The sequence below is a fragment of the Cololabis saira genome, chromosome 21, assembly GCF_033807715.1.
Source record: "Cololabis saira isolate AMF1-May2022 chromosome 21, fColSai1.1, whole genome shotgun sequence".
Taxonomy (NCBI): Eukaryota; Metazoa; Chordata; class Actinopteri; order Beloniformes; family Belonidae; genus Cololabis; species Cololabis saira.
Window position 1 is genome coordinate 27,796,606 of NC_084607.1, and position 27,846 is coordinate 27,824,451.

General features: G+C 42.6%; 2 protein-coding genes across 4 annotated transcripts; one reads left to right on the forward strand and one right to left on the reverse strand.

Moving 5' to 3' along the window:
- Positions 1 to 225: 225 nt before the first annotated feature.
- Positions 226 to 17,866, reverse strand: xpnpep3 (X-prolyl aminopeptidase 3, mitochondrial). 3 transcript variants are annotated; one of them, XM_061711310.1, is made up of 12 exons: positions 17,717 to 17,866; positions 14,999 to 15,098; positions 12,336 to 12,458; positions 12,064 to 12,251; positions 10,990 to 11,209; positions 9,935 to 10,119; positions 9,782 to 9,844; positions 7,196 to 7,309; positions 6,975 to 7,060; positions 5,041 to 5,224; positions 2,020 to 2,140; positions 226 to 1,932 (listed from the first exon to the last, which is right to left on the reverse strand). In XM_061711310.1, exons 2-12 carry the CDS (start codon positions 15,060 to 15,062, stop codon positions 1,766 to 1,768), a joined length of 1,515 nt encoding a protein of 504 aa, XP_061567294.1. In that variant the 5' UTR covers positions 15,063 to 15,098; positions 17,717 to 17,866; the 3' UTR covers positions 226 to 1,765. The 3 variants fall into 3 exon arrangements, with proteins under 3 accessions (XP_061567294.1, XP_061567295.1, XP_061567293.1); XM_061711311.1 differs by lacking the exon at positions 17,717 to 17,866 and adding an exon at positions 15,242 to 15,256; XM_061711309.1 differs by lacking the exon at positions 17,717 to 17,866 and adding an exon at positions 15,173 to 15,253.
- st13 (ST13 Hsp70 interacting protein) lies at positions 17,252 to 27,723 on the forward strand. The gene is made up of 13 exons (XM_061711312.1): positions 17,252 to 17,385; positions 17,776 to 17,911; positions 22,085 to 22,133; positions 22,255 to 22,357; positions 23,684 to 23,757; positions 23,913 to 23,979; positions 24,100 to 24,184; positions 24,273 to 24,383; positions 25,366 to 25,468; positions 25,642 to 25,762; positions 25,862 to 25,897; positions 26,843 to 26,931; positions 27,115 to 27,723. The coding sequence occupies exons 2-13, from the start codon at positions 17,802 to 17,804 to the stop codon at positions 27,247 to 27,249; spliced, it is 1,083 nt and encodes a 360-aa protein (XP_061567296.1). The 5' UTR covers positions 17,252 to 17,385; positions 17,776 to 17,801; the 3' UTR covers positions 27,250 to 27,723.
- The last annotated feature ends 123 nt before the right edge of the window (positions 27,724 to 27,846 follow it).

Here is a 27,846-nt window from a genome sequence, read left to right on the forward strand (position 1 = left end):
TTGGGAACGCAAATATAATCCATCTCCTTTATTTGAATGATTTTCTTTTTTTCCTAGAGGTGTGACTACACCGTCTGGAAGTTTACAAACTATAAAAGTGCTGAGAAGACAATCAAGCCCTCCCGTTACACTGAGAGAAGCTGCTTCGGTTCCACTAGTATGACCATTGTTCTTTTTCAAAATATCTGCATGTGTTTCATTATAAACAGCCTGAGACAATCCCCCTGAGTTTATTACCAGAATACTTTTAATACATATAAACATACGTCTTTAAAAGAGATCACATTTCCAGAGCAGTGAAACTGCCATCACCGAACACGTGTTCACACTTTAGATATAGAAATGAGTCCAGGCTGACCCCGAGCAGCCGCTCTGGCCTCTTTATGCTCACAGGAGCTCCGACAGGTTCGTCCTTCCCGCTCCGGCAGTGAGTTGATGTTCTGTGTTTGGTGTGAGCTGATAGAAGTGAACGTTTTTTATAAGTTAGGGAGCTTTCACACCTGTCCCGTTTGGAGCAGTTGTTCCAAAACAGGGAGCGTTTCCCCCTAAAGATCAGTTCGTTTGGTATATGTGAACACAGCAATCGCGCTCGGATGCGGCACAAAACAAGCGAGCCGAGATCTCCTAGGAGAGGTTAGGATTAGGTTCTCGGTTCGCTTCCATTCCAGACCTGGAGCGGTTTGTTTGCAGTCAGAACATAAACCACACAGCAACCGACAAACAAACTAGCCACACTCGCTTACGATGCTCCATAGTTGTTGGTTGTTTTTTTTTTCCGGGGTACAGAAGCGTTCATTTATGACCAATGAGAGAACAGTTGGTTCCCGCATGGCATTTGTTAACAGCTTTGAAACGCCACAAACGGTTGCCTTGTGAACACAAACACCACAAACAAATAACGAAACAACTGTATCGATTTAGCCCCTGAATCAGAACAAAACAAACGGGCCACAGGTCTGAAATCATCCTTAGATTATACACTGCAAAAACTCAAAATATTAACAAGAATATTTGTCTTATTTCTAGTTAAAATTTCTCATTTTTAGTCAAAAAAATCTCATTACACTTGTCATTACACACAACAAGACTCATCACTGGAAAAAACAACAATTTTCACCTGTTTCAAGTAAATTTTCACTTATAATAAGTTGAAAAATCTGCCAGTGGAACAAGATTTTTTTGCTTGTTATGAAAAAATAAATCTTGTCCCACTGGCAGATTTTTCTACTTATTTCAAGCGAAAATGTATTTAAAACAGGTGAAAATTGTAAAAACAAGTTATTTTTCTGGTGATGACTCTTGTTTTAAGTGTAATGAGATTTTTTTTGACTAAAAATGAGACATTTTAACTAGAAATAAGACAAATATTCCTGGTAAGATTTTGAGTTTTTGCAGTGTAAACACCCAGCGTGTCATGGTGGGGGCACTTAAACATGAGATGAGAAGAAAAAAGTGGAAGTAAAATGCTTTCACAGTCATTAAATTAAAGTTGGTTTTTTTTTGTAGTTTTGATTTAAAGTTCAGGATTGGGTTGAACACCGACAGCACCATGGACCCACATGATCAGGATGCTTCAGCCCGTTTCCGTAACCTTGATGTGATAACAACCCCCCAGTTACAGCGTACGGTTGTTTACGGCGTCCTTCTGAGCGTATGCTCGGTTTTACAGTGCGCTCAAATCTTTCATGTTCTAACACCCTGAGCTTGATGACGATCATCGCCATGGAGATGGAAACGTTGATCTGGATCCACCGGCCTCCGATCCTTATCTGGCAGCACAGGCCTCCTCCACGTCGGCGAGGGTCTTAGGCGCGTCGGAGGACAGAATCAGAGGTCCTCCCTTGTCCCGGATCACCACGTCATCCTCAATCCTGATGCCAAAGCCACGGAAACGCTCCGGCGCCTGGTCGTTGTCTTCACAGACGTACAAACCTGTGACGAGACGAGAACAAGAAGGTTTGAGGATCACAGATAGATGTGGTTTAGTCTTTCGGACACGAGTCAGACATTCGTTTGTACCTGGCTCTATGGTGATGGCCATCCCCGGCTGTAGAGGTTGAGAGCGGGATAATTCGGGGGTGTCGTGGACGTCCATGCCCAGGTAATGACCAACGTGATGGGGGCAGTACCGCCTCGCAGCCTGAGCAAGACCAGAGACAAATCAAAGCTTTAAGCAGCTGGGATCATCTGCTTCCTATGAACATTTAATTGGTCCTTCGAGCCGGATGTCAACATATCTGACGGTTCCAGCGGTTCAACGCGAACGCGGTGCACAAAGACCTTGGCCAAGGCACAGACCCTTTTGACGGGACCAACTTCGGTTGACCGCTGGGACCCGAGGATTGACGACATCCGAAAGCAGGAGAGATAGACACATCACAGGGTAAGTCAGTCTTATTATAGTAATATAGTAATAAGAGTTGAAGAGACCTGAAGTGATAAAGACGTCTGAAGTATGTTAAAGGCCTGAGGAAGGATATACGGGTCCTCTACTTAGAGAAGTAGTTTTTAATTGCCGTTAAAAAGTTGTAAGACCAGTTAAATTCCGTGTGGGACGTACGGAGTCCTCTACTCAGAGAAGTAGTTAAATTCCGTGGAAGGACGGACTCCCCTGGCAAGAAAAATAAGGAAATAAGTGCACAAAAAGGGGGGTGTGAATGAATGAATGAAAGGGGTAATATTTCCCATATTAAAAGATGTGAGAAACGCAGATTGGGTCTGAGTGGATGCAAAGGTAAGAAGTCTCCACCTATAAACGGTAGAAGCGAGACTTACCACTCAGATTTTTTACCAAACTCGTCTCACGTAAATAAAAAATCCAGTGTTTAGGTCACCCTAGGTGACGTCAAACCACTGGTCCAAAGAAGAAGAAGAAAAATATGGGAAACGGGTCAAGTAAAAACTTCGAGAGTAAATTAAAGTCAAACGACTGGAAATGTATAGAAAAGACGGACCCCAAACAGGTTAAATACCTACAGATATGGGTGGAAAAGTTTGGTTATGACGGAAAATTAAATTCCCACAAGTTTAACCAAACTTGGTGACAAGATAATTGAAGAAAGCAAGGGAAGTGAAACATGGAGAAAGAAATATGGGTATGAGTATGTTGGAGATCTTACAAATCTCGACTGCTCTCCTTGCAAGTAAATTTTAATCGTGTTTGTGTCTTTCTTTGTCTCCAGAGAGTTTGATGATACAAATGTTACCTGCCTAAACCTAACATTTAATTGGGGGGGACAAACGGGGGGACAAAAGGGTCTGTTGCCCCGGGGGGGCCCAGAACTGAAAAAAAAAAAAAAAAATTATATAATAATTATTTATATTATATATATATATATATATATATATATATATATATATATATATATATATATATAAAAAGGAAAAAAATGTGTGTATATATATATATATATATATATATATATATATATATATATATATATATATATATATATATTAATTTTTTATTTTTTTTCCTCATTAAATTATGGAATCATTTTTCTAAATGTTTCAAAATATGCCTATTTGTGGAAAAAATATGTAGTATTTGAGTTACGAAAAGCTTGTTATTCGTTTTCTTCCTAATTGTCCTTGTGGTCAAGAACCCCCAACACAAAAATGGTTTGGCCGCTGATAAAACATTTGACGTTATCTATCTTATTTAATTCAACCACTAGAATGGTCAAAATGTCCGGTCAGCACAAGTCCGGTGCTCAGAAAAGAAGAGAAAAGAGAAGAAGAGAAGAAGAAAATAGAGGCCTCAGAGATTCATCTACACAAATATTTTTAAAAAGGTGGTGACGGTGAAGCTGGAATTAATAAAGTCAGCGTAGAGCAAGGTAAGAAACAGCGCAGCCAACGTTTACCAACCTTGTAACTTAACCTAACTGGCTAGCTCTAATGTTAACGTCCATTAGCTTGTATAAAAACCTGAAGAGCAGAGGGAGAGGAGAGGAAGAGGAGAGAAGGAGAGATCCGGGCGCAGGGGGGCCCATCTTAGATTATTTTGTCCGGGGCCCCGGCAGGACTGTCAGCTGGCCTGAACATGGATATAAGTTTGTTGAGGGAGGCAAAGAAACCTGACTGTTCATTTAATAACAGCTTGCGGAAACATCCTTGTGATTTAGTTTAACAGCTCTCACATAAACTTATGTTCATCATATTTTTGTGTCTAAGTTTAGTTTGTAAATGCTAATGAGCTCAAGATGTGAGCGTTGGTGGGGGGGGCGACCTGCTGGCAGTGAGTCTGACGCACCTACGAGGGCTGGGTTAATGATGTTCTGCTCCCCTAGTCTCAGGGCTCCCCGTGTTGGTGGACAGGCGGCGGGGGGACCCCCCCTCCCCTCCCACCCCCGGCCGGCTCTAAGCATCATTAATTTCTCCGTTCCTTATTCTGTCTGCAGACGGAGAGCCAGGAGCGCTCTGGTTCCGTCTCGTCTGTTGTCTCCCTCGTCTTCCAGCCTGTGATCTGTCCTTGAGACGGATACGGCGATCGACTGGGAGCAGAAGAGAGCACGAGTGACTTATACGTGATACGTGCAGACGCAGGTAGCCGGCGGGGCTCAGTGAGTAGCGGTGGGACAGGGGGAACTTTGGGGTTCATTAAAAACCAGCTGGGTTCTGGGTCATCTGTAACTAAGAGCGCTTTATATTTTAAAAAATAAGTATCCATTGGTTCTTCCCATGGAAGAGATGAGTTCAGCCATGATGTCAGACTTAGTTAAGCTAATCCAGAGAGCCATGTCTGGTCCTATGGAGGTCTCGGTGAGTCCTCGTGCTGTGAAGTCTGCAGAACTGCATCAGCCGCTGCGATACAGCTGGACCTAACCGCTTCCCTCCATCCTGTGAGCCTTAGGCAACATTTCTGGGCCCCGACATCCCGTCTCATTAGTTGCGGAGTAAAACGGTGTTCCCCCGACTCTCACAAGACAAACTGAGACGTGAGGCCAGCGTACTTGCTGCAGACCAAGCTCCTTCATATACATTTCCATCGGCGAGCCCGTCCATCACCTTCCTCCTGCCTGATCACCTGACCATTACCTTCAGCACGTCGGCGTCGCTGGTGTTGGACTTGAGGATGCCGAGCCGCTTGAGCTGCCGTCCCAGCAGAGCCAGCATGGTGCTGTAGATGTGGTCCAGACTGACGCCGGGGGAACACAGAGACAGGCAGGAGCGCTGCACCTCCAGCACGGCCTCGTACAGCTCGGCCTGGGCCGGACTGAACCTGTCGGGAGAGAGAAGAGGCCAGAACAGCATCAGCATCCGTCCGTTTCTCTCACCGGTAACAGAATAACACTGAAGTACACAGTCGTATTACGTTTCCTTTCATTTAAGGCTTTAAAATCTCGAAATGTGGGAGACCAGCATTTGAAAAAGTAACAGGAGTAACATCTTACACTCGGTGCGTCCGAAATGCCATACTAAAAAATATATACTAAAAAGTATACTTAAGTTCGGCACACTTTTCAGTAAATATCAGTAAAATGCATTAATACGGACGTACTATTAAGAGCGCACACGTCACTACCTGCCGTTGGGAGGAAGTGACGTGTCACAGCAGCAGTAGCAGCACCGCTCCGCTCTTTCCCGTTTATTCTGGCCGAAACAAGATTACATTATATAATATTATTATATACAAATATTATAATATTAATATTATATAATAATATTATTATACTTAATATTATACTTATGACATATACGTATCACTTAGCAATCAAACGCCGCTGCATTGCATTGTGGGAAGTTTCTGCTCAGCTAGTGTCCATCAATCCACACTAAAAAAATTCTCCGGAATGAGTATGGATAGAGCATACTATTGAGTACGTTCTAATGTTTAGGACGCACTAAAAAATCTTGCATACTCATTTTGCATACTCATTAGGGTGGAAGTATGCGATTTCGGACGCAGCCAGTCTCTCTCTTCAGGACCAGAGAAGATAAACAGCCGGCATATAAACTTTGGAGTTCCCCTGCTCATCCTGATATACATAACGCCACACCAGCAGATATCACAACGGGAAGGAGGGTAAATACATTTATCCAATTAAGCCACCTCTGGTGGGTTGATTTGAACACAAAAAAAAAGATGTAGTGGTCCAAATGTGTACGTACTGTACGTGGTAGTGTTTATGGAGGTGTCACTAGTGGCCAGGCTCGTCTTGAAAACGGCAATAAGACATTTTTGTGATAATGTATTAATTTAGATGTATAAATTGGATTGCAAATGAATGAATAAATACATAAATATACTAGTTTCTTAAGTGTTTTCTTACTGCATATCTTGATGAGCTTTTCATGAAAGAGTGTAAAATAGGTCTTCTCTGATCTGGGTCGGTGACGAACAGTTGGGATGTTTTCACACTCAGAGGTACCGAAATAAAAGGTGACTTAGATGTGTTGTGTTGTGATTTTTTATTTGGTTGTGACTTTAGTCCCGTGCTCCCCAACGCAGGCCCCATGGGGCCACTGTCCTGCATGTTTTAGGTGCTCCTCTGCACCAATTTCAACAAAACTGCATCATTTTGAATCTTCTAAGTGTGTGAGAAATCTGGGCGTTCTTTTTGACTCTGGGCAGGATTTTGTTTCACATATTAGAAGTGGAACAAAGACAGGATTTTATCATCTTAAAAACATCGCCAGAGTCCGTACATTTCTCTCTGTTGCCACCACAGAGGTGTTGATGCAGGCTTTTATTTCTAGTAGAATAGACTACTGTAATGCTCTGCTCTCTGGTCTCTGGTTTTAACCATGAGTGTGTGAGTTTTTCTATGTTAAATGTTGATTTTATTATGTAAACCGCTTTGTGTTACTCGTGTATGAAAAGTGCTATATATAAAGTTTGATTTGATTTAAAAACATGCAGGCCTGGTGTCCTTGAGGACATTTTAAGCTTCCCCTTTTTAATTGCTTATAGGAAATCAACCATTTGTTTTCTTTGAGGGATTCAACCAGAAATCGTGAATCAGTCATACCTTCCGTTCACAGGCCACGTCCGAGTGATGTCGCTGACATAACCAAAGTACTCACAGCCTCCATCAAGCAGGACCATCTCTCCATCCTGACAGAAGAGACAAAGAGCTCAAAACCAGTGTGACTGCTTTAAACCGCTCAGTAATACCGTCATGCACCATCATCATCCTCTGGATAAGCAAAGTGTCCAAAGTGTTCATTTCACTTTAATCTTGAATCCTACCTTGATAATCTGGTTGTTATTTATGTAGTGCAGCGTGTTCGCTCGATTCCCTCCAGCGACCACCGGCGGATAGGCCAGGAAGTTGGCGCCGTGGATCCGATTCTCAAAATCAAACTGGAAAAAGAGTTCATAGATAATTTAAGAAATGAACATTTACTGCAGCGTTTCATCCTTATGGCAACAAGGGGATTAAAAAATTGGAACGCTTTGATCTACGTTGGTGTTTTAGGGTCCAAAGTGAGGTAGGACAGTAAAAGTCCAAGAATAAAAGTCAGGATCTAACTTCATAAATCAGGATCATCTGAAATATTGTCTGTTTTATTGATAGACTTTTAACTGCTGACCACAATTTGACTATTTTCAGTCTCTTTTATTTTTATTTTTTCATAACTGGTCAAGCAGAAGAAGAAAAAGAAAGATAATAAAACATTTGTACACAGAGGGAAACGAAGTTAGCAATTCACACCATCTGTAAGGCGAATAGAAGCTGTAAAGGAAATGCACCAACATGTGTGGGATGAAGTCAATTTAATGAAGTCAATAAAAGCCAAAGTGTTTCAAATTAAAGCTGTAGTGAATAACCAGCCACGAGCCGGCGACCGCAGCCGTCGGTGCAAGGAGTACCTTGAAATTCCTGCAACTGTATGATCAGCCATCTTCCTGCTGAAAGAGCTTGCAGAAGTGTGACACATATCAGTTCAGGGGAAAAAATATGAAGTATGTATATGTAAGCAGGGCCGCCGCAAGGGGTGTGCGAACCATGCGACCGCACGGGGCCTCGCGCCCCAAGGGGCCTCGCGCTATGGGTGGTTTTTTTTTTTTTCTTCATTTTTTTTTTCCTTCTTTCCCTTATAAATAAACAGTCACGTTCCATTACAGACCTAAATGTGTACTAGTCTGTGCATATCAATAAATATATGTGCAATGATGTGCTTGCTGATTGATGTCTGTTGTTCAATACAACTGATCAGACCAAGCGCAGACACAAGCTGCTCTGATCCAGGCGGTGGAGTTGGAACAAACTGTCACACAATGTCGAGAGAAGGAGACAGATTCAGGAAATTTCCATCAGGGGAGGAAAAAAGAAAAAAACTAAAGAAAATGGAAGAGTTTAATGCCTCTCTGAAAGGCTCGTTTGATAAATTTGTTACAAAAATCACCGATCTGACCGGGTCTCAAGCAGCCGCGGGGCCCCGCGTCGAGGCAAGCCAAATGATGATGAGGCAGGGGAAGGTATCCAGTATTTTGCTAATTGGAGAGTTAAAATTGCGCATATAGACACCCGATGCGACCCGAAAAACTCCCAAATTTCGGGCGAGGGCCCCCCCCCGGCCGTTTCGCACAGGACCTCGCAAATCTCCCAGACGGCTCTGTATGTAATATGTAGTTTCCATCTTAACCTCTCTGCTACATTTTCCTCTTTCACACCAACTAACTTTCTATCCTCTTTCACCACACCCAGAGGTCTCCCCTTCGCTCCATCTCCAGCATCCTTCTATCAAAGGAACCTCCGTCCTTCCTTTATTGGTGCTTTTCCACTCGTACCTACTCAGCCCGGCTCGGCTCGCCTTGACTCCGTTTAACGCCTTTCCACCCGTTGGCTAACCGTGCCGGGTAGATACTTTTCTGTAATTATTCTGCAGAGGTTCTAAGTGGTTGAGTCGGCCGTATCTGACGTCATCACACTACAGGCCACCGATTGGTCGGGGGGTTGGAGTCAGACGCCTGAGTCAGGAGGCGGAAATCAGCGAAAGAGCGACTGTGATGGCGGCTTCTTCATTTAATTCGAAAAGCAATAGCAAAAGTCTGCTCCGTGGTCCAACTCTGAGGTGCAGTCGTCCATAAACCTGGTGGCTGAGGAGAGAATTCAAAGGGATCTAGACGGGGGGGATAAGGAACGGCGAGATCTACCAGAAGCCTTTTCAGTCCATGACTGCTCGTGACTTTTCAGCAGTCCTGAGATGAGCTAAAAAATTCACGCCGCCGCTTGAAGCTTCTCTCACTTTCATTTTTTAACTTGATATCAAACAAGCCACAGACCCAGCAGCACATATATCATCTCCTCCAGGTTCTACATCTTTAGTGTTGTTGTCTTCTTCATTTAGATACACAATCAAATACGTCACAGCAGCTTCACTCCAACCTCCTACTTCTGCTCCAGGTGCTGAATTGTAGTGGAAAAGAAACTAGGCTGAGATGACTCGAGGCAAGCTGAGATGAGTAGAGCCGAGTAGGTACTAGTGGAAAAGTCCCATAAGTGTCCAAACCATCTTGGTCTAGCCTGTCACACCTTACTAGCAGGACATGTGACCCTGGCTGGTCCTCTGATGCTCCTGATCCATCCTCATCACTCCCGAAGAAAATCTTCACATCCTCAGCTCTGATTCCCTTCTCTCGGTCGAGCTGCTGTCTTCAAACCACAGAGATGCTGGTCTCACTCCCATCTCGTCAACCTTCCCCGTTACTCCTCTGTCACAGAGAGCTCCAGACACTCTACCCCCCCCCACCCTTCCTACATCTATAGTCCCAGCTGTTCAAACATAGCAGTGAAGACTCACCCAGACTTAATCAAAGTTTTTGACTCACCTTGGCAAATAGCACAGCTTCATCCACCTCTCCCCGAGACAGAGACATCGTCCTCCTGAAAGCCTACGAGAAACCGGTTGCAGCTGGAGTGAGAACGTCAAGCTGAAATGGGAAGATGCGCTTGTGTAGCCGCACATAAAGACACCAACTCACCTGTGCAGAGATCCGACCTGCTTCTTGCATGAGGGCCACCTCGGCGGGGCTCTTGAGGGCCCTGAGGGAGTGGACGAGGGACCTGAGCGAGCGCGGGGTCGGCCCCTCTTCCAGCACCGGGAGCACGTGGGTCTGGTGGAGCCGAGGGTGGGCGGGGTGGGAGCTGTCGTACCAGAACTGAGTGCCTGAGCAGAGAGAGGGAACCAGGGCCGGGGTCTTCATTAGTCCTAATTTACTAATAATCTTTTCCAAATTACTGAAATAAACGTAATTATTACGGCCCGAGCACTGACAGTGTGAAGGCCCGATTGTATCTGTAGGAATTTTTCTTTTTTTCCTTGTTTTTCTTCCGACGAAAGGAGGGAGAAAAACAAGCCCCCCCTTGCCCCCCTAAACGTGCCCCAAAAGTCACCAAATTTTGTACGCAAGCCAGGCCTGGTGAAAAATTTGATATTTAATGGTTTGCATTAATGGGCGTGGCCTAATGGCTCAGCAGCGCCCCCTAGAAAACTTTGTGCCTCAAGCCCCACAATACGGTTTGACGTACATGCACAAAAATCGGTACACACCTGTATCATGTCGCAACTTACTGTAAAGAAAAGTCCCTTGGCGCCATGGCTGAAACTGAACAGGAAGTCGGCCAATGTGAATTAATCGTGTAACTTTGGCGAAATGTATGCCATGTCTTCGTGCACAAACTACTGTGCACACAGGTGTGTTATACATCCAAATGTGCGTCTCGATCCGGCGACGATGCGCATTACTTTTCTTACTCAAAAGCGTTACCGTAGTGACGATAGACGCCAAAAAGCGTGCCCCCCCTTCATCTGATTGGTCCATATGTGATAGTTCCTACTTTCTGCCATAACTTTTGAATGGTTTGACATAAAGAGTCATGGGTGGTGTCATCGGACTTAGTTTTGAGTCCTTGACTTTTATTGGTGAAAATTGCACGCGCGAGGGCCCGTTCATCGCTGATTGCAGCTTTAATTATCTTTGTAAACTTCGATCTGTGAAACAGGTAACCCTGCACCCCCCCGCCCCCATCCACCCACCTTTAAGGCTCTTCAGTACGAGACCCAGTTCCTCTGTGCTGTGAACTCGCTCTATGCCGGTCAGAGCAGCCGCCCCGTCCTTCCCCGCCCGGGCGCCGTCCCACAGTTCCCTCCCCGGATCTCTGCGGGGGACGAACAGCATGGCCTGGTCCGGCTGGCCCCTCCCGTGAAGCACCAGAGCACTGTCGGGTTCCAGGAAGCCGCTGAGGTAGAGGAAGTCCTGCAGAACATTTGGTTCCAGATTAACGGTCCATGTCTCCATTAGGCCTGTGTTGAAAAAATCGATTTCCCAATTCTAAATCGATTCCCATATTAATTCCTAAAAATCGATTCATATGTCTAAAGATCGATTTTTCTTTTCTTTTATTTATTTATGTAATTTTTTTTTTCATCATTACATTACAACTTTTGGTTATTTTTTTGTTTATCCCCAAAAAAGGAATGTTTTGTTGGACACTAGAATAACTGGTGCCATGTTTTTGCCTTTAAATATGTTTAAAGGTATGAAAACATTAAAGTGTTAGGTTATAATTGCATAAATTGTCTATATTTCATTACTTTATATACTGTCTTGGGGTTACATTTGCAAAAAATGCTAAAAACCAAATGCTCAAAAATTAAAAACCAAAATAGACCGAAAATGGAACAAATAAAAACGGAATGTGGGAAAAAATAAAACCGATTTCATCCGTCTCTGTTTCCTCCCTGGATCTGTTTGGTAATTCTGACCCAAGATGTTTCTGAAAGCAGTTCTATCAGCATTCTGGGAGCTGATTGGTCCTTACAGAATCATTAGCTGCAATACTTGCTGTTGAATCTCAATATAATACTAGTATTAATATGTTGCTGAACTACAGTCATATAATTCATGCAACAGCTCAAAAAACTGTTTTAATAACACTAACCCAAATCAATATCGGAATAGAATCAGATCGGATCAAATCTTGATAATCGATTCTGAATCTTAAAAATTGGAATCGAATCGATTCTTGACATTTGAATCGATCCCCAGCCCTAGTCTCCATCCACTTTGCCGTGCATGATGTTCAAAAAAGGGAAAAACCCAAGAGTCACCTGGTTCTGGTGGAAGGGGTAAGGGATGTCATTGGTCATGTAGCGCGTGGGATGGGACAGGACGATGACCACGTGGGTGCCGGAGGAAGCAGAAGGTCCCATCTTTTCTGCCTGGGCCTGGATCAGCGCGGCCAGCTTGAGCCTGCGGAGCTCGAATTCTGTCTGGCTCAACCCTGGGGTCACCTCACCTGGGGAGGAAGAGCAGGAAGTCTCAGGCCCTGGAGACGGCACTAAAGCTCACCGTGGTGCGTTCAGCTAGAGACGGTACTCACCATGTTTGAGGAGGTGCGGGTGGGAGAAAGGGCTGGGCTGGCCGAGGTACCGGGCTGGGACCGTCTTTGGTTTCAAACCTCCCGGTTTCACAGAAATGCTTCTGCACGAGCACCAGATGCATCCTACACACAACAACACACACACGGATACAGAGGTGCTCAAAAGTGCTCCACATCCAGAGGTGGGTAGTAACGAGTTACATTTACTCCGTTACATTTACTTGAGTAAGTTTTGGGAAGTTTTGTACTTTTAGGAGTAGTTTTGAATCACTATACTTTTTACTTTTACTTGAGTAGATTTGTGAAGAAGAAACTGTTTCTCTTACTCCGCTACATTAGGCTACGTTGAGCTGTTACTTTTCTTTTATCCCTTTTATCCGCGTACGCGTCAATCTCATGACATCACTGAGTGATTCTTTGGGAAAAATGTTTGTTTTTGCATGTTTTGTCACATTTACACAGAATCAAACACACACAGAGTTTCTATGAGTTCATGGGCTTGTTCTAGTTCTGCCTGGTTAAAAAAGAAAAGAACAAAGGCTTGAAATTTTGTGCTACTTGTGCTTAATGTATTTTTTCATTCTGTTATTTTATTCATTTTATTATTTATTAAAGTACTTGAATTTACTTTAAGATTATTTTAATTTAAGCTATTTTTTATTCATTTTAATTTATTTTATTGATTTAATTTGCCTGAAGATGATTATTTTGTACTTTTGTCTGTTTGAATGGTTGTGTTAAAAAAATAAATCAGCCGTTACTCAACAGTTACTCAGTACTTGAGTAGTTTTTTCACCAAGTACTTTTTTTCTTTTACTCAAGTAATTATTTGGATGACTACTTTTTACTTCTACTTGAGTCATATTATTCTGAAGTAACAGTACTTTTACTTGAGTACAATTTTTGGCTACTCTACCCACCTCTGTCCACATCCGATAGTAAAGTTGAGAAAAACTTTCCTGTTTTAGGTCACTCAACTTTTTTCTTTTTTGTAAAATATTATAATGAGGGAAATCATTTTTAAGATATATTTTTATTTAGTAAAACTCCCTTTAAACCGTTTCTCTTGGCTTGTTCATTCTGAATAACAGTCCATGGCTTTCTCAGAATATCTTACTTTGTCCATTAGTCCTGACAGAACAGGTGGATGTGAGTTGAGCTGGTGAGCCTTCACAAACTCCTTTTTACCATCACATTTTCAATGTCAGGAATCTGTGACGGTTGCTCAAAAAGATTCACTTTGTTGTCTTTCAACCACTTTTGAGATCATTTAGAAATGTTAGTGGGTCACTGCCCATTTTGATGAACAATCCACATCCAAGATATAGTTAGCTGATGTTTAGAGGTGGTCATACGTAATATGCTATATACTCTGTTCCTCCTACAGCAAATGAGGACCACATCATGGTACGTCCACCCCTTACATTAAAGTCGGGGTGCTGTTCTGGAGTCTGTTAGACCCCTGTCCTTACAAACACCAGGAAACTGGACCATATTACACCGGTCATGAAATCACTACACTGGCTTCCAGTGAGTCAAAGGATAGAGTTTAAAATCTTACTGCTGGTCTACAAAGACCTGAATGGTCTTGGACCAAAATACATGGTTGATCTGTTAGTTCCTATGAAGCTCCCAGACCCCTGAGGTTCATCTGGATCTGGTTTGTTGTGTTTCCAGAACCAGAACCAAGCAAGGTGAGGCAGCGTTCAGTTATTCTGCTCCTCACCGGTGGAACAAACTTCCTGTAGACCTGAGGTCTGCTCCAACTGTAGATCCTTTAAATCAGGCCTAAAAACATTACTGTTTACTGAAGTGTACTCTTAAATTAAATACTTACCTGCTGTACTCTACTGCCCTTGCTTTTTAACACCTTGTGCTTTTTATTATTTGATCTCTTTTATTATCATTTTATTTGCTATTTACTGTTTAATTGTGTCTTGCCGCTTTTAATTGACATAAAGCACTTTGAATTACCTTGTGTTGAATTGTGCTATTTACAGGACTGTCTCAGAAAATTATAATATTGTGATTTTTTGTAATGCAATTACAAAAACAAAAATGTCATACATTCTGGATTCATTACAAATAAACTGAAATATTGCAAGCCTTTTGTTATTTTAATATTGCTGATCATGGCTTACAGTTTAAGAAAACTCAAATATCCTATCTCAAAAAATTAGAATATTCTGGGAATCTTAATCTTAAACTGTAAACCATAATCAGCAATATTAAAATAATAAAAGGCTTGCAATATTTCAGTTGATTTGTAATTAATCCAGAATGTATGATATTTTTTTTTTTTTTTTTTTTTTAAATTGCATTACAGAAAATAAAGAACTTTATCACAATATTGTAATTTTCTGAGACAGTGCTGTAAATAAACTATAAACATAAAAATGACCCAACAGCTCAATTATAAGACTGATTTATGGTTCTGCGTTACATCAACGCAGAGCCTACGGCGTACCCAGTGCGTCGCCGCGTACCCTACGCCGTCGATTTAACGCGGAACCATAAATCAGGCTTTAGTTTCATTTGACGGCAGGCTGTAAAAAACTGGAGTCTGTCAGTATGAGGTGGGCGTGGGGATGGAAGTACATCTGTGTATCGTATCCCAGTGCATGTATCTGCCAGGACAGCGTGGTAACAGGGTGCAGTCCCACCTGCGGGGCTGCGGGGAGCCAGCAGCAGCAGCCGGGCAGACAGCGAGCAGCCGGCGGGGAACATCGCTGCTCACACGGGCAGCAGCAGCATCACGGCCCGCTGCGGACACAAGCAGGCACAGCCAGTCAACCACTGGGTTGGCATATGAACGTTAACAATGAAATGTGACTTACAAACTCTACGATCGTCTCATACAAGTGTTATGTACTGTTGACACTTAAGAAGGTCCCGACTCTGCTCACCACGTTCAGTCCTGATAGCGGGGCGAGTTTTACCCTGAGTTTATTCTGTCAGGCAGAGAGCCGTAATCCCACCCCCTCTGCTATTAGTGGATCAGAGCCAGCAGTTAGTGTTGCTTTGATTTAGGACGGTTCCTTGTCAGTGAAACCCATGCATCCACCCATGTATCCATGCATCCATGCATCCATCCATCCATCCATCCATGCATCCATGCATCCATGCATCCATGCATCCATCCATCCATCCATCCATCCATCCATGCATCCATCAGAATCAGAATCGTCTTTATTGGCCAGGTCCGAACATTGTCCAACAAGGAATTTGACTCCGGTCATTTCGCTAGATTTAAAAATATCAAACAATAAATAAACAAATGTAGCACTTATTGACATACCGTATATACAATTAAAGAACTGAAGGTGCAGCAGTATGAGGAAAAAAAAAATCACGGCTCGGAATAAAATAACATATATAACCTACAATTTTTTTTATTTTTTTTTAAGTGAGAGGTGCAGCAGAATGAGGCAGGCATGATTATTGCTGGAAGGTGCATTGTTACAGCATGTTACTGCTATTATTGTTATTGCACGTAATTGGTTTCTCTGAGACTATTAATTGTGAGAGTTCATCAGAGCAACATCCATCCATCCATCCATCCATCCATCCATCCATCCATCCATCCATCCTGTGCAGGGTCACAGGATCTGCTGGAGTCTATCCCAGCTCATTTCAGGTGAGAGGCAGGGGTTCACCTGGACAGGTCACTAGTCTATCTCAGGGCCACATACGTCTACATAGACAGACAAATTCCTTACTCTCACTCGCAGGCAATTTAGAATCAATCGATTAAATTTAAACCTGCGCGGGAGGAAGTCAGAGGACCCAGATTAAACCCCCGCAAGCACAAGAAGAACATGTAAACTCCACACAGAAGGACTTCCACCAGGCTCTGGACTCAAACCGGGAACTAGTGATGTGTGGATCGATACTGAAATATCGATACTTCTGATACCAGACCCGTCTGCTCTAAAATCGATTTCTCAAATGAAAAATATCGATACTTTTGATACTTCAGTCATTTGTTGTAATGTATATCTTTAACAGGAATACGGTGGAAGGTAACTAAACTATTCAGATTTTGTCAAAATGGCACACTGCTGGTAGGAACTACTTTTTTTCTTCATTTTTATAGTAGTTCATATTTTTGTTTATTATTCTGTTATTTATTTTAATGGTTTTATTATTTTACCTAGGATCTTTTGTTAGTGATGGAAACAGCTTTTTCAAACACGTAGCTCGGCTGTATTGTGAATGAGACTGTTACCTCAGTATACTTCTGACTTTAAAATAAATAGCTAAATAATTGACTCTGATGTCTTCTTAAAATATCTAAAATACACCATTTTTTTTTTCATTTCCCAGGCACATTAAGTGTATTTGAACAATGTATCCATATCGAATCAGTATCGCTGATACCGGCCTTAATTTTACTCAATATCGGATCGGAAAGGAAATCGGTGGTATCGATCGATCGATCACTACCAGGAACCTTCTTGCTTTTAGGCAACATTACTAACCCCTACGATGCGTTCACAATAGCAAATTATACAAATGTATACTCAAATTATACAAATCTCCTTGAATTAAAGTTAATGATAATAATAATAATAACAATACATTTTATTTGTATAGCGCTTTTCTAGATACTCAAAGATGCTTTACATTAGTAAAAATCATAAAAGCAGTACACACAGGACAATTACATGACATGGACATTAATCACACATTAAAAGCAGTTCTGTAAAGGTGATTTTTGAGATGGGATTTGAATATTGGGAGGTCTGTACAGTCACGGATGTGTTTGGGGAGGGAGTTCCAGAGGTACTCAATTATATTAAAGTATTCAACGTACCTAAAATAATATTTGCTTCAACTTTGTTTTCCACTAACTATACAGATCATGGGAAGCTGCTGCCTGACAGGCCGAACCGAGGGCATACCTGCCCCCCACCCTCGGGGTGTCCGAGCAGCTGCCTGAATGAAACTCTGATCGACGCCACTAGTGACAGTCCAGTGGAAACACATCCCTGCAACCTCTCTCTGCACGATCACTCCTGGCGTGCAAACCTTCTACACTTTCAATCAGGTAAATACGCTTCCATGCATCAACATAAATAAGACGTTTTTATTATCATCATTATTCCTGGACATTCATGTTGTAACTAACCGGGTTTTCATGCGTCAAAATCCGTCAATAGATTGACATTTCCATAATTTTCTGGCTTGTAAGTGTTGAAATAATCCTCGAATCTAGTTGTGCACGTGTGCTTTATTCGTGGAGCAGGTATTTCCCAGTGTTGTTGGATTTGATAGTTTAATGAAGCGAGGGAGCTGCTGGTTAGCATGACCTAGCAGCTAAGCTGCACACAAAGCCTGACCTGGTTGTGGCTGATTCACTGATTCACTGGTTTACTCACTGATTTACTTCACTGATTCATTCACTGGTTTACTCCTCTCGTGTTTCTCCTCCTCTCAGCGCTGTGTGTGCTGGCCTGAGCGAGCATGGATCCCAGGAAGCTGGTGGAGCTGAAGTCTTTCGTGAAGCTGTGCGAGTCCAACCCGCAGATCCTGCACCTGCCGGAGATGAGCTTCCTAAGGACCTGGCTGCACGAGTCAGTACCAACACGGGGAAATGCTGCACTTAAACTACAACTACGACATGTATCTGTAGATAAATGTTGTTTTTAAACTGTGTTAAGCAGACAGCGAGGGGACCACGTGCTCCGGCACGCCCCCCCTCCATTAACGACCTGACAAGCACAAGCTGCTTCTGGGTCAGACTACAGGAATATCTACAAACTGCACACCTAAACTTCTCCATATGTGGTGGGACTGTTGCAGTTTTAGTTGACTAAGTTTTGAGGAGATGACTGTTAATGGAAATAATTAGGCCTTGTTGTGTTCAAGTTAACTTTATTAAAGGTATAGTCTGTAATGTTGGAGAGCTAGCAAGATTTGAAAGTGGCACCTCCTCTAAAGCCTGAATTATGGTTCTGCGCCCACCTGTGCCCACCCAAACGTGCGTCCTGCCCACCCAATCAAAGTTATGGGGATCCTTTATTTTTGTATAATTTTATTTTTCTATAAATCTAAAAAAATATCACAGAATATCTGTACCGTTTCTGATTGGGTGGGCACTGCGCATCATTTTTAGACACAACAAAGAACGTATACCGCAAAAGTTGTGTCTCGGCGGAGGGACCCGACGTCCCAGCAAAATGAGCAGAGAAGAGTTCAGAACAGCAGACAGAGCACACACTGAAGGCTGATTTATGGTTCCTCGTTACACCAACGCAGAATGGTGCACGTCGCCGCGTACCCTACGTCGTACCCTACGGCGTACCCTACGTCGTACCCTACGGCGTACCCTACGTCGTACCCTACGGCGTAGCCGTGGCAACAGAGCCTGCACGGCACTGCAGCGCACCGTCACCCGCACCGGCGCTCTCCGCCCTCGCCGGGATGGAGACGCCTCCATCCCCACGGACCCCCATACTGGCGAGGTGATATTTTTGGCTGCGTTTTCTCGTTTTCTGCGCCATTCTTCAGCAAACGTGACTCGAGTGTGTGAAGTTTTCCGGCAAGATTTTCGACGTGACGAGTGCGCGCATGGGACAGAGGGGGGCGTGGGCGGGACTTAAAATGAAGGATTGGTTCTTTCCCCCCTGCCAATCCTCTGGTCCTCTGACCAATCCGTGCCACTCTGTGCGCAAAAAACAGATTGGTCAGAGTTTTTACAGGATTAAAGCTGTCAGAGAGGTCGGATTTTTTTCTTTCCTTTTTCTAAACACATTATTCACTGGCTACTCTCAGGATGGAAGGACCATTTCACCCAGTATAACAATAAATGTTTTTGAATACGATTACAGACTATACCTTTAATACCCGTAGTTAGATTTGTTTTGCAGTAAAAAGCCATCTCACACACAATCTCTACTGTCCTTAATTTGACACAGGACAAAAACAATAAACAGGTTTGCAACAGAACAAGACAGACATGGCAGGTTCTCACAATGCTCACTGACAGGATAAAAGTAGATGTTGCCCACAAGGCAAAGAACAATGAATGAGTAAAAAAGTAAAAACCAAGGTCGGGGTTTCTAATAAATAAGTCAAAACCAGGATAGACCTCAGTAATAAATACAAATTGTTAAGATTTGTTTAAAAGAGAGACAGCAGCAGGGACGAAGCTGTTTCTGTAGCGTGTGGTCCTAGTCCTGGGGACTTTAAACCTGCGTCCTGATGGCAGTAGCTGGAACTCACTCGCTAAGGGATGGGAGGATCATTGAGATGGAGCTGTAACTGTTCATTGTTAGCGTCCAGCGACTCCAGGCCCAGCTGTGTTTCCCCAATCAGCCGACCTGTGTTTATGAACATGAACAGAAACAGAACAGTAACAGAAAATGACTAATTATGAGCTGAACGTTTACTTGGTTAAGAAGCATTTAAAAAAAAAAAAATTTTATTGGTTATTCCTACAACTAACTACAAGGGTTATGAGGTTATTATGACAAATGTGTGGACCCTGGGAGGCTTTTTTAAATTTATTTTTTAAATCACCTTTTCCATGGGGGGTTCATGCTCATCTTCTGCATGATCGATTCACATGGCTGATGGTGAAAGCCCCATCTAGAAGTCAGAAGTCAGGACTTGGGTTGATGTTGCCTCTAAAATCTAGTGAAAACCTATTTACCACTTTTTTTTCTTAAAAAAACAAACTTTCCTCCCCCTTTTTTTCTATTTGAAGGAGACATGCCTATAGTTAACAGTGTGGCAGTAAGTATGCAGCTTATTCAATTTGACTTATAACAAATAAAGACAGAAGTGTTAAAAGCACATTGAACCACAGCTTTTACTCAGGACCTCTGGATTGATGACTGAGGTCTGACACGCGGGACGGTTCCGTGCCCTTCAGACTTCAGAAGTCGGGAAACAACTGGGAAGGCGAGTTCCCAGTGCAAGTGGACCGTAGCAGTGAGCGACTGGGTGGTAACTCCAAAAAAAAAAGTACCATTGGCCTGGCAAATGAGCTCAGTGGTTGTGAACATTTAAAAAATAGATGCAGGTCAAATTGAAATGTTTTTGACTACAGTTAGAGCCCGAAAAGAAAAGTCTGGATGCTTTAAGAACTAAAACATGTGGCATTGAGGGACAGAAGGAGTAGATGAGTGGGGGCTGTTTTTCTGCTGCACATTCAAAGGAACTATGAAGTTAAATCAACCGTAGGTCTATTATTAGATAGTAGGGAGTGTAAACTGTGCAAATTGAAGCAGTTTTGGGTTGGAATGAAATAGTTTGTGTAACAAAATGGCATCTAATGTTGCACAGGGTACGAGGGTGCAACATTGCAATAAATTGCAGTTTTGAGCCTCTGACCAGATTTTAAAATGTCCTCATTTAAAGTGATAGTGTGGATAGGGTTCCTGCAGAAAAACAAAGGTCATTTTTAACTTTGTATGTGTACAAAAATTGCATTAAATGTTTGATTCACTTTCTGTACACTTACAAAGTCAAAGGGACATTATTTGCCTGTAGGGACACTATCCACACTATCCACACAATCACTTAGGTGGAGCGACATATTTGAGTCCTGTCAGGGGTCTAAAGAGCAATTTATTCTGATGTTGCTCCATTACCACCTGCGCTGATATTAATTGAATATCTTTCTGCAACCAGATAGTAGGTTCTGAGAGAAACTGCTCTGGGACTCACATGGTTTTGCTCCCTATCGAGTGTGTACACTCTTTACCATCTAATAATAGACCCGGTATTGTTTTTAATTACAAATTGTTCCTTTAATTTGTCATTTTTCCTTCTCCTATATTCCATTTGGGCCAGGTGGTTTGATTCCTTGTCATTTTTATGAAACGTGAGGAAAATGGGGTTCATGCCCGAGTTCACGTTTGCGATGTGAAGGCGTGTTTTTGATGGAGGTGCAAAGGCAGAGGCTCAGAAATTTGGTTGTAAACTTTAAATCGAACATATTCTTGCAAACTTTCCAGGCAACATCTGTTCCACCTTTGAGACAACATTTTAAGCTGTTTGCATATGCAGACTTAACAGTGAAAAAAAATGCAAACGTTTGTCTTTTCAAACTCGCAGCGAGATATGACATTTTCTTCTGGCTTTTACTTTTCTCGATGTAACATGTTTATATGGAAACAAGTTATTCAACACTGATACAAAGAGTAGCTTCTCATTCCTTAAACCGGGACGGGAGACGCATCCTGCGGTTGTGGAAATATGTTACTCTTTTTCAGAAAGGTCAAATTATCCGTCGGCTTCAAGTAAACCAAACTGTTGAGGAGTTAGATGAAACTAAGACTGGGTTCAGATTCAGAACCGTCCAACACGTTATTCAGACCTGGGAGGTTAGAGGTGAACCGTGAACAAACTAGAATAATGAGGATCAGATGTTTATCTGATTTTAAGTCATGAAATATTCAACCTCACAGTCTAGTTCAGTGTTTTAAGTAAGAGCATAGCTACACGCAGAATGGAAAGAGATTTTAATGTGTTTGAATTAAACAGCTATGTAACCTTAAAAGTGATTTCAGTGAGGCCAACTGAGTGGGAATAATGGCCTTCGGTTTGCAAAGGAGCACAAAGATTGGAGTAAAGAGTTGAGCCACACACCCAGATGATGTTAAGTTATCTGAATAAACAGTTTTTTCCATCATTAGATTGATTTCCTTATTCCCAGGACAATGCAAGGATTAAACTATCTGAGAGGACCTTCTTCATCCTGACCTCACTAAACTGTTCTCCATAATTCTGTCTTGCAGCATGGGTGCCACGATCCCTCCCCCAGCCAACACAAAGGAATCCTGCCAGGTGACCCGAAAATACTATGAATACATCTTTAGTCGAGTCTTTTTTGTTTTGGAGGGGAAAAAAACTATGGATTGCAACAAATCAGAGCTGTGTTTTAACTCTGGTGCGGGTTGACTTTTAGGGCGGCTGTCCTTGTGGGCCGGCCCCGAAAGCAGCAGCAGCAGCGCCGCCGCCGCCTGAGCCCGAGCCTCCGGCCCCGTCAGAGAGCGAGGAGAGTGAACTAGGTACTGTAAGCCCATCCCAGTCCTCAGAGCTGACTATGGATTGGTGTTTACAAGCTTTCTCCACTGAAGCTCACCAAAGCTTTGGGTTTGATGTTGATTCAAAATATCGAGTCAAAATAAGAATTTGCCACTGATGGGTGGAATAAAGGCTAAACTAGGGGTCGGCAACCCAAAATGTTGAAAGAGCCATATTGGACCAAAAACACAAAAAACAAATATGTCTGGAGCTGCAAAAAATGAAAAGTATTGTATAAGCCTTAGAATGAAGTCAACACATGCTGCATGTTTCTATATTAGTTAGAACTGGGGGAAGATTTTTTTTTCATTATGCACTTCGGAAAAAAAAGTCGAAATGTCGAGATTAATGTTAAAGTACAATCTCGAGAAAAAAGTTGAAATGGCGAGGAAAAAAAATCAAAATTTCGAGAAAAATGTCGAGATTGAAAAGGAAAGGAAAAAGGAAGAAAAAAGAGGGGAAAAAAAAGGTCAAACATTTTTGAAAAAGCTCCAGACCCCAAAAACTTTGCGCCTCAAGCCCCATTATACGGTTTGACGTACATAAACGAAAATCGGTACACATCTGTATAATGTCGCTACTTAAAGAAAAGTCTCTTGGCGCCATGGCCAAAACCGAACAGGAAGTCGGCCATTTTGAACATTCTGAATTAATCGCGTAATTTTGGAGCAATATATGCCATTCCTTCGAGAATTAATACGGCCCCAACCGTATCGTGAACCCAGATATGTTATACATCAAAATGTGCGTCTCCATCCTGCAACTATGCGCATTACTTTTCTCTTTCAAAAGTGTTACCGTGGCGACGCTAGACGCCATAAGGCGCTCCCCCCTTCATCTGATTGGTCCATATTTGACAGCTCTAGAGCTGCGGGTTGCCGACCCCTGGGCTAAACTGACGAGCAGCCAGGATCAGTTGCCTGGCAACCATTCCAGAGTCTGAAAACGTACCAGGTTTGAGGGTTTCCGGCCAACATATTGCTACTCATAAACCACATGGTTTACAACTGTATTTGAAACACCTTAAACACAAAGATTATTTTGCAAAATAGGAACATGTAATCATTAATGTCATGCTTTTAAATCAAAAGGCCAGGCTCCTTTTCTGTTTATGTGATGTATGACCGCATTACCACAGCTTTCAGTCGTGTCCTGATTGTTCTACATCACTCTGAATCATTTATCAGATGTTAGTTTGAGAGGAAGAGCTGCAGAGCCGGAGTCCATGTGAGCAGCAGTTTGAAACCTGAAGTTAGTGTGTTGTTTAGTGTTCATGTCATGTTTTTTGATTGACCGAGTTTGTGTTTCAGAAATCGAGCAAGACGGAGTGATCGAACCAGACGACGACGAGCCCCAGGACATGGGTGGATCTGAAGACACTGAGGTAAAAGTTCTATCTTTCATTGATGTTTTCATATCGACTTGAATTCCAACTTTGTTCTCTCACATGAAAGTGTACCAACTCCTTCAGTCGAAAGGCTTGAAACATAACAGGAATACGGTCTAGGTAGGATTTGTTTGAACATTTTCTTTCATCAGATCACAGATGAGATGATGGACCAGGCCAACGAGAAGAAGGTTGAAGCCATTGACGCTCTTGGAGAAGGTGTGTTTATTTGTTACTCAGAAACTGAGCAGTTCACGCTCATCTGGTCTCAAGTAGGAAATCAAAACGGCACTAGGTTTGTAACTCTGGGGTGCATTTCTTTTTTTCTTAAACCTTAAGGTGATCTGCAGAAAGCCCTGGATCTTTTCACTGAAGCCATCAAGCTGAACCCCCGTGTTGCCGTCCTTTACGCCAAGAGGGCGAGGTGAGATTTCTGGGCCGATATGATTCACATTTTTCTTCAATGCTCCCTTGATTTACATCCCACTTTTTAATGTGATTGTGTGTGTTAGTGTGTTCATAAAGATGCAGAAGCCCAACGCAGCCATTAGAGACTGTGACAGAGCCATCAGCATCAACCCAGACTCTGCACAGCCCTACAAGTGGAGGGGAAAGGCTCACAGGTACCAAACCAAACAATAAGAGATAATGTCTTTAATTTTTCTGCAGATGCCATTTTCTGGCAGGTGACACTTTTTTTTTAATCTGCAAAGCAGAAAGAAATAAACACCTTACACTGAAGTCTTGGTTTACACAAAACAAGTGATACTGTATTTACAATTTTCAACTACTATATCACATTTTTTGTCAAATATCGTGCAGCCCTGCTTCATAATTTATTTAATCAATAGCCGGGAAGTGAAGTTTGTGGTCCTCGTTGTGAAGTCCTGACATCGTCACAACTTTCTTTTTCTTCAGGATCGGTGCTTGAGCAAGTGAAATGCCATTTGATTTGTTCATAAATAAAGTAATAGCTCTGTAATTAAAAATATACCCATTACTACAGATGGGTATTGAGAGTCAGTTCTGAGCTGCAGAAGCTTCAGGAAGAATGGTACTTGTGGATACTTCTGTCATCCAGATTCACTGTACCTGTACTCTGATGATGATGAAGTGTTAGTGTCAGACAATTACGACCCGATCCACGAATTTAATACACGCATTAAAATTGAAAAACAATACGAAAGAAAGCTGTGGTTCTGACATCCAAGATCTGTCAACACAAACCCACCACTGATCATGTTAAAGAAACACTTGTAGTTATAAAGATACGACTGCAGTGATTAAGTCAAGACTCGTTTAGCAGAACGAGTTTTTCTCACGTGTGTGAAATTATCCCACAAACAAAAACTAAATAAAATTGTAAAGCCAGCAATCTTTCTTTAAATATGATCTATTTAGGGTTTGGCCTGTGGTGGATGATGATCAGGTGTGGATGTTAACACAGCAGACGGAGGTAAAAAAGCTAACGGGCCATAAAAACAATCCTCCTCGTAGAGAATTACGGTCACGATGTGCCGACCTCTGTCTTCCAATCAGAGCGCAGCATCAGAGCTTGTGTGTGTTGTGTTTGTGATGTTGCTGTAATGTGTGTGTGTGTTGCAGGCTCCTCGGCCACTGGGAGGAAGCCACCCGGGATCTTGCCACAGCCTGTAAACTGGACTACGACGAGGACGCCAGTGCGATGCTGAAGGAGGTCCAGCCAAAGGTAGCGAGTGATGGACGCTTCTCATTTTCACGCATCTCTCAACAACAATGCACGATGGTTACACAGCTGATTGCACATTTATGTTCATATCATCCTGAGAGTTTAATCTGAGCACGTGTCCCGAGGATTAAATATGTGACCCCCCCGCCCCCTTCCTTCTTTTTTTGTGACAGGCCAACAAAATCTCAGAGCACAGACGCAAATATGAGCGGAAGAGGGAAGAGAGAGAGCTCAGGGAGAAGCAGGAGCGACTAAAGAAAGCCAGAGAGGAGCACGCACGCGCTCAGAGGGCAAGTGGCTGACAACTTTCAATTCAGACCAAAACAATAAAAGTAATATTGTTTAATTATTGTTTAATATTGCTGACTCGCTGTGTTGTGTTGCAACAGGAAGAGGAAGCGCGAGGGTTTGGAGGAGGATTCTTCCCAGGTGAGAGCAGCGCCGTGATGTCATAGATTCAGACATTTACATGTGATCGGCATCATGTTGCTCCCAGATCCTCAGAACAGTCACTGACGACGTTTACATGCAGTCAAAATTCAGGTTATTGCTAATATTCCGGATACTGAAACATTCAGAATATTCTGTTTACATGCGTGAGCAAACAGGGTTATCCCTGTTTACATGGTAATTAATCATTTGGGATATCTGGATCAAACCAGCGACGTGCGGAGAACGTGATGACGCAATTTCCGTCATTTCCGCTTCTTCTTCCTGTATCCAAATTCAAAACAAATGCTGCTTCGTGCAACTTTTCGCTCACCTTCTTGTAAATCTGGCTATCCCGGTACTTTCTACCGTCTACAAATGCAGAAATGTTCATATCCTTTATTAAATTTATAAAATGATTATTCTCCTCCTCACTCCAAAAGTGTGGCGTGGTCTTGTGTTTCTCCATGTTTATAAGAACTTCCTGGACTCAAAAGACCGAGATTCCTTGTGAAAAGAGCATGCGCAGAAAACAAATTCCTGCTCCGTTTGATGGGGATATTCCGTTAGGCGTTTACATGACCGAATATTCGGGTTTTAAAAGGAGGAACCCAGGGGTCATATTGGGGTTTTTAAAAACCCGAATATGAGCAAATTCAGGTTATTCAAAGGGGTTATTGGTGTTTACATGGTCGTGCAAAACCGGGTTATTGCTAATATTCGGGTTTTAAAAGGGTTATTGACCGCATGTAAACGCAGTCAATGTAACACAGGGAACCTTGTATCCTTGAAAACCTACAGGTCAAACTTTGTTTCATGCTCCAAAACTAATGTTGGGAGCATTTTTTTAATTAATTTTGATTCTCCAGCCTGCACAGTGCTCTTCTGTGCAGACGTGATGGCACATTAGTGCTGCTAGACTTCTCAAGCCTCATTCCTCCGCAGGCCCTGCTGGATTCCCGGGCGGAGCTCCTCCCGGCATGCCCGGTCTCGGAGATCTCTTCAAGGATCCTGAGCTGCTCAATGCCATGAAGGTGAGTTGAGTTAATACTGATCCTTCACGCTTTTATTTAACCAGTGTAGCAAAAACAGACAAAAACATGTAAATACTATTTTAGAGAGGGATGTTTCATTTCCTCAGAACAGGTGTTCGAGTATTCTTGTATGACTGATTTAACATCGTAGCTCTGACGGTGTTTGTCCTTCCCGTTCTCCAGGATCCCGAGGTGATGGCTGCTTTCCAGGATGTGGCACAGAACCCTGCCAACATCTCCAAGTATCAGAACAATCCCAAAGTCATGGCCCTCGTCACCAAGCTGAGTGCTAAATTTGGAGCTTCCCCGCAACCGTAGAGAGGAAGAGACCAAAAACTGAATGGATATGTGAAGCAGTTTAGACTGAGATTTTCAACTATTATTCACTGTGTAGTTCAAATGGGGGGGGGTGGGTGATGGGTGACTGATGTAAATGTGGGCTATTTTTCTTTTTATGTCCTTAATCAGCCTGTTAACATTTAAACAAAGCAATCCGATTGTTAGGAGTCAGGTCTGGTGCTGAGGCGACCCCTTCAGCTCATCTCAGCTGCGACTGCACTGGACCACAGGGGGGACTTCACAATCCACTGAAGGTTCCTGCATTAAAACGCTAACATCGCTGTAACCATTGGATACCAGAAAAGACTTCTGGTTTTCACTCTGTGAAGAGTCGAACACGTGGGTGTTTGGCACATTTTGTTATCAGATATGTTACATTTACAGAAAAAGTCCTTATTTGATGTTTGACCCTGATGGAAAAATAATTCACAATAAAATCTGATGCAAAACTGATTTGGACATCATTTGTGAGGAGCTAATTATTTGATTTAGTTTGGTCCAAGGTAAAGCTTCTTGTGTTTTGAGGGCATTCCTTAATTTGTTTAGTTAAATCTCACTACAGAAAAGTACAGAATT

What these genes read in the sequence shown, in the direction of transcription:
- xpnpep3 (XM_061711310.1), bottom strand. Translation starts at nt 15,062, where the DNA reads ATGTTCCCCGCCGGCTGCTCGCTGTCTGCCCGGCTGCTGCTGCTGGCT. An exon ending in CCCGCACCTCCTCAAACATG is followed by an intron (nt 12,252 to 12,335) that starts GTGAGTACCGTC and finishes CTTCCTCCCCAG; the next exon opens with GTGAGGTGACCCCAGGGTTG. An exon ending in ATAACAACCAGATTATCAAG is followed by an intron (nt 7,061 to 7,195) that starts GTAGGATTCAAG and finishes CTCTTCTGTCAG; the next exon opens with GATGGAGAGATGGTCCTGCT.
- st13 (XM_061711312.1), top strand. Translation starts at nt 17,802, where the DNA reads ATGGATCCCAGGAAGCTGGTGGAGCTGAAGTCTTTCGTGAAGCTGTGC. An exon ending in ACACAAAGGAATCCTGCCAG is followed by an intron (nt 22,134 to 22,254) that starts GTGACCCGAAAA and finishes GTTGACTTTTAG; the next exon opens with GGCGGCTGTCCTTGTGGGCC. An exon ending in AGCTGCTCAATGCCATGAAG is followed by an intron (nt 26,932 to 27,114) that starts GTGAGTTGAGTT and finishes CCCGTTCTCCAG; the next exon opens with GATCCCGAGGTGATGGCTGC.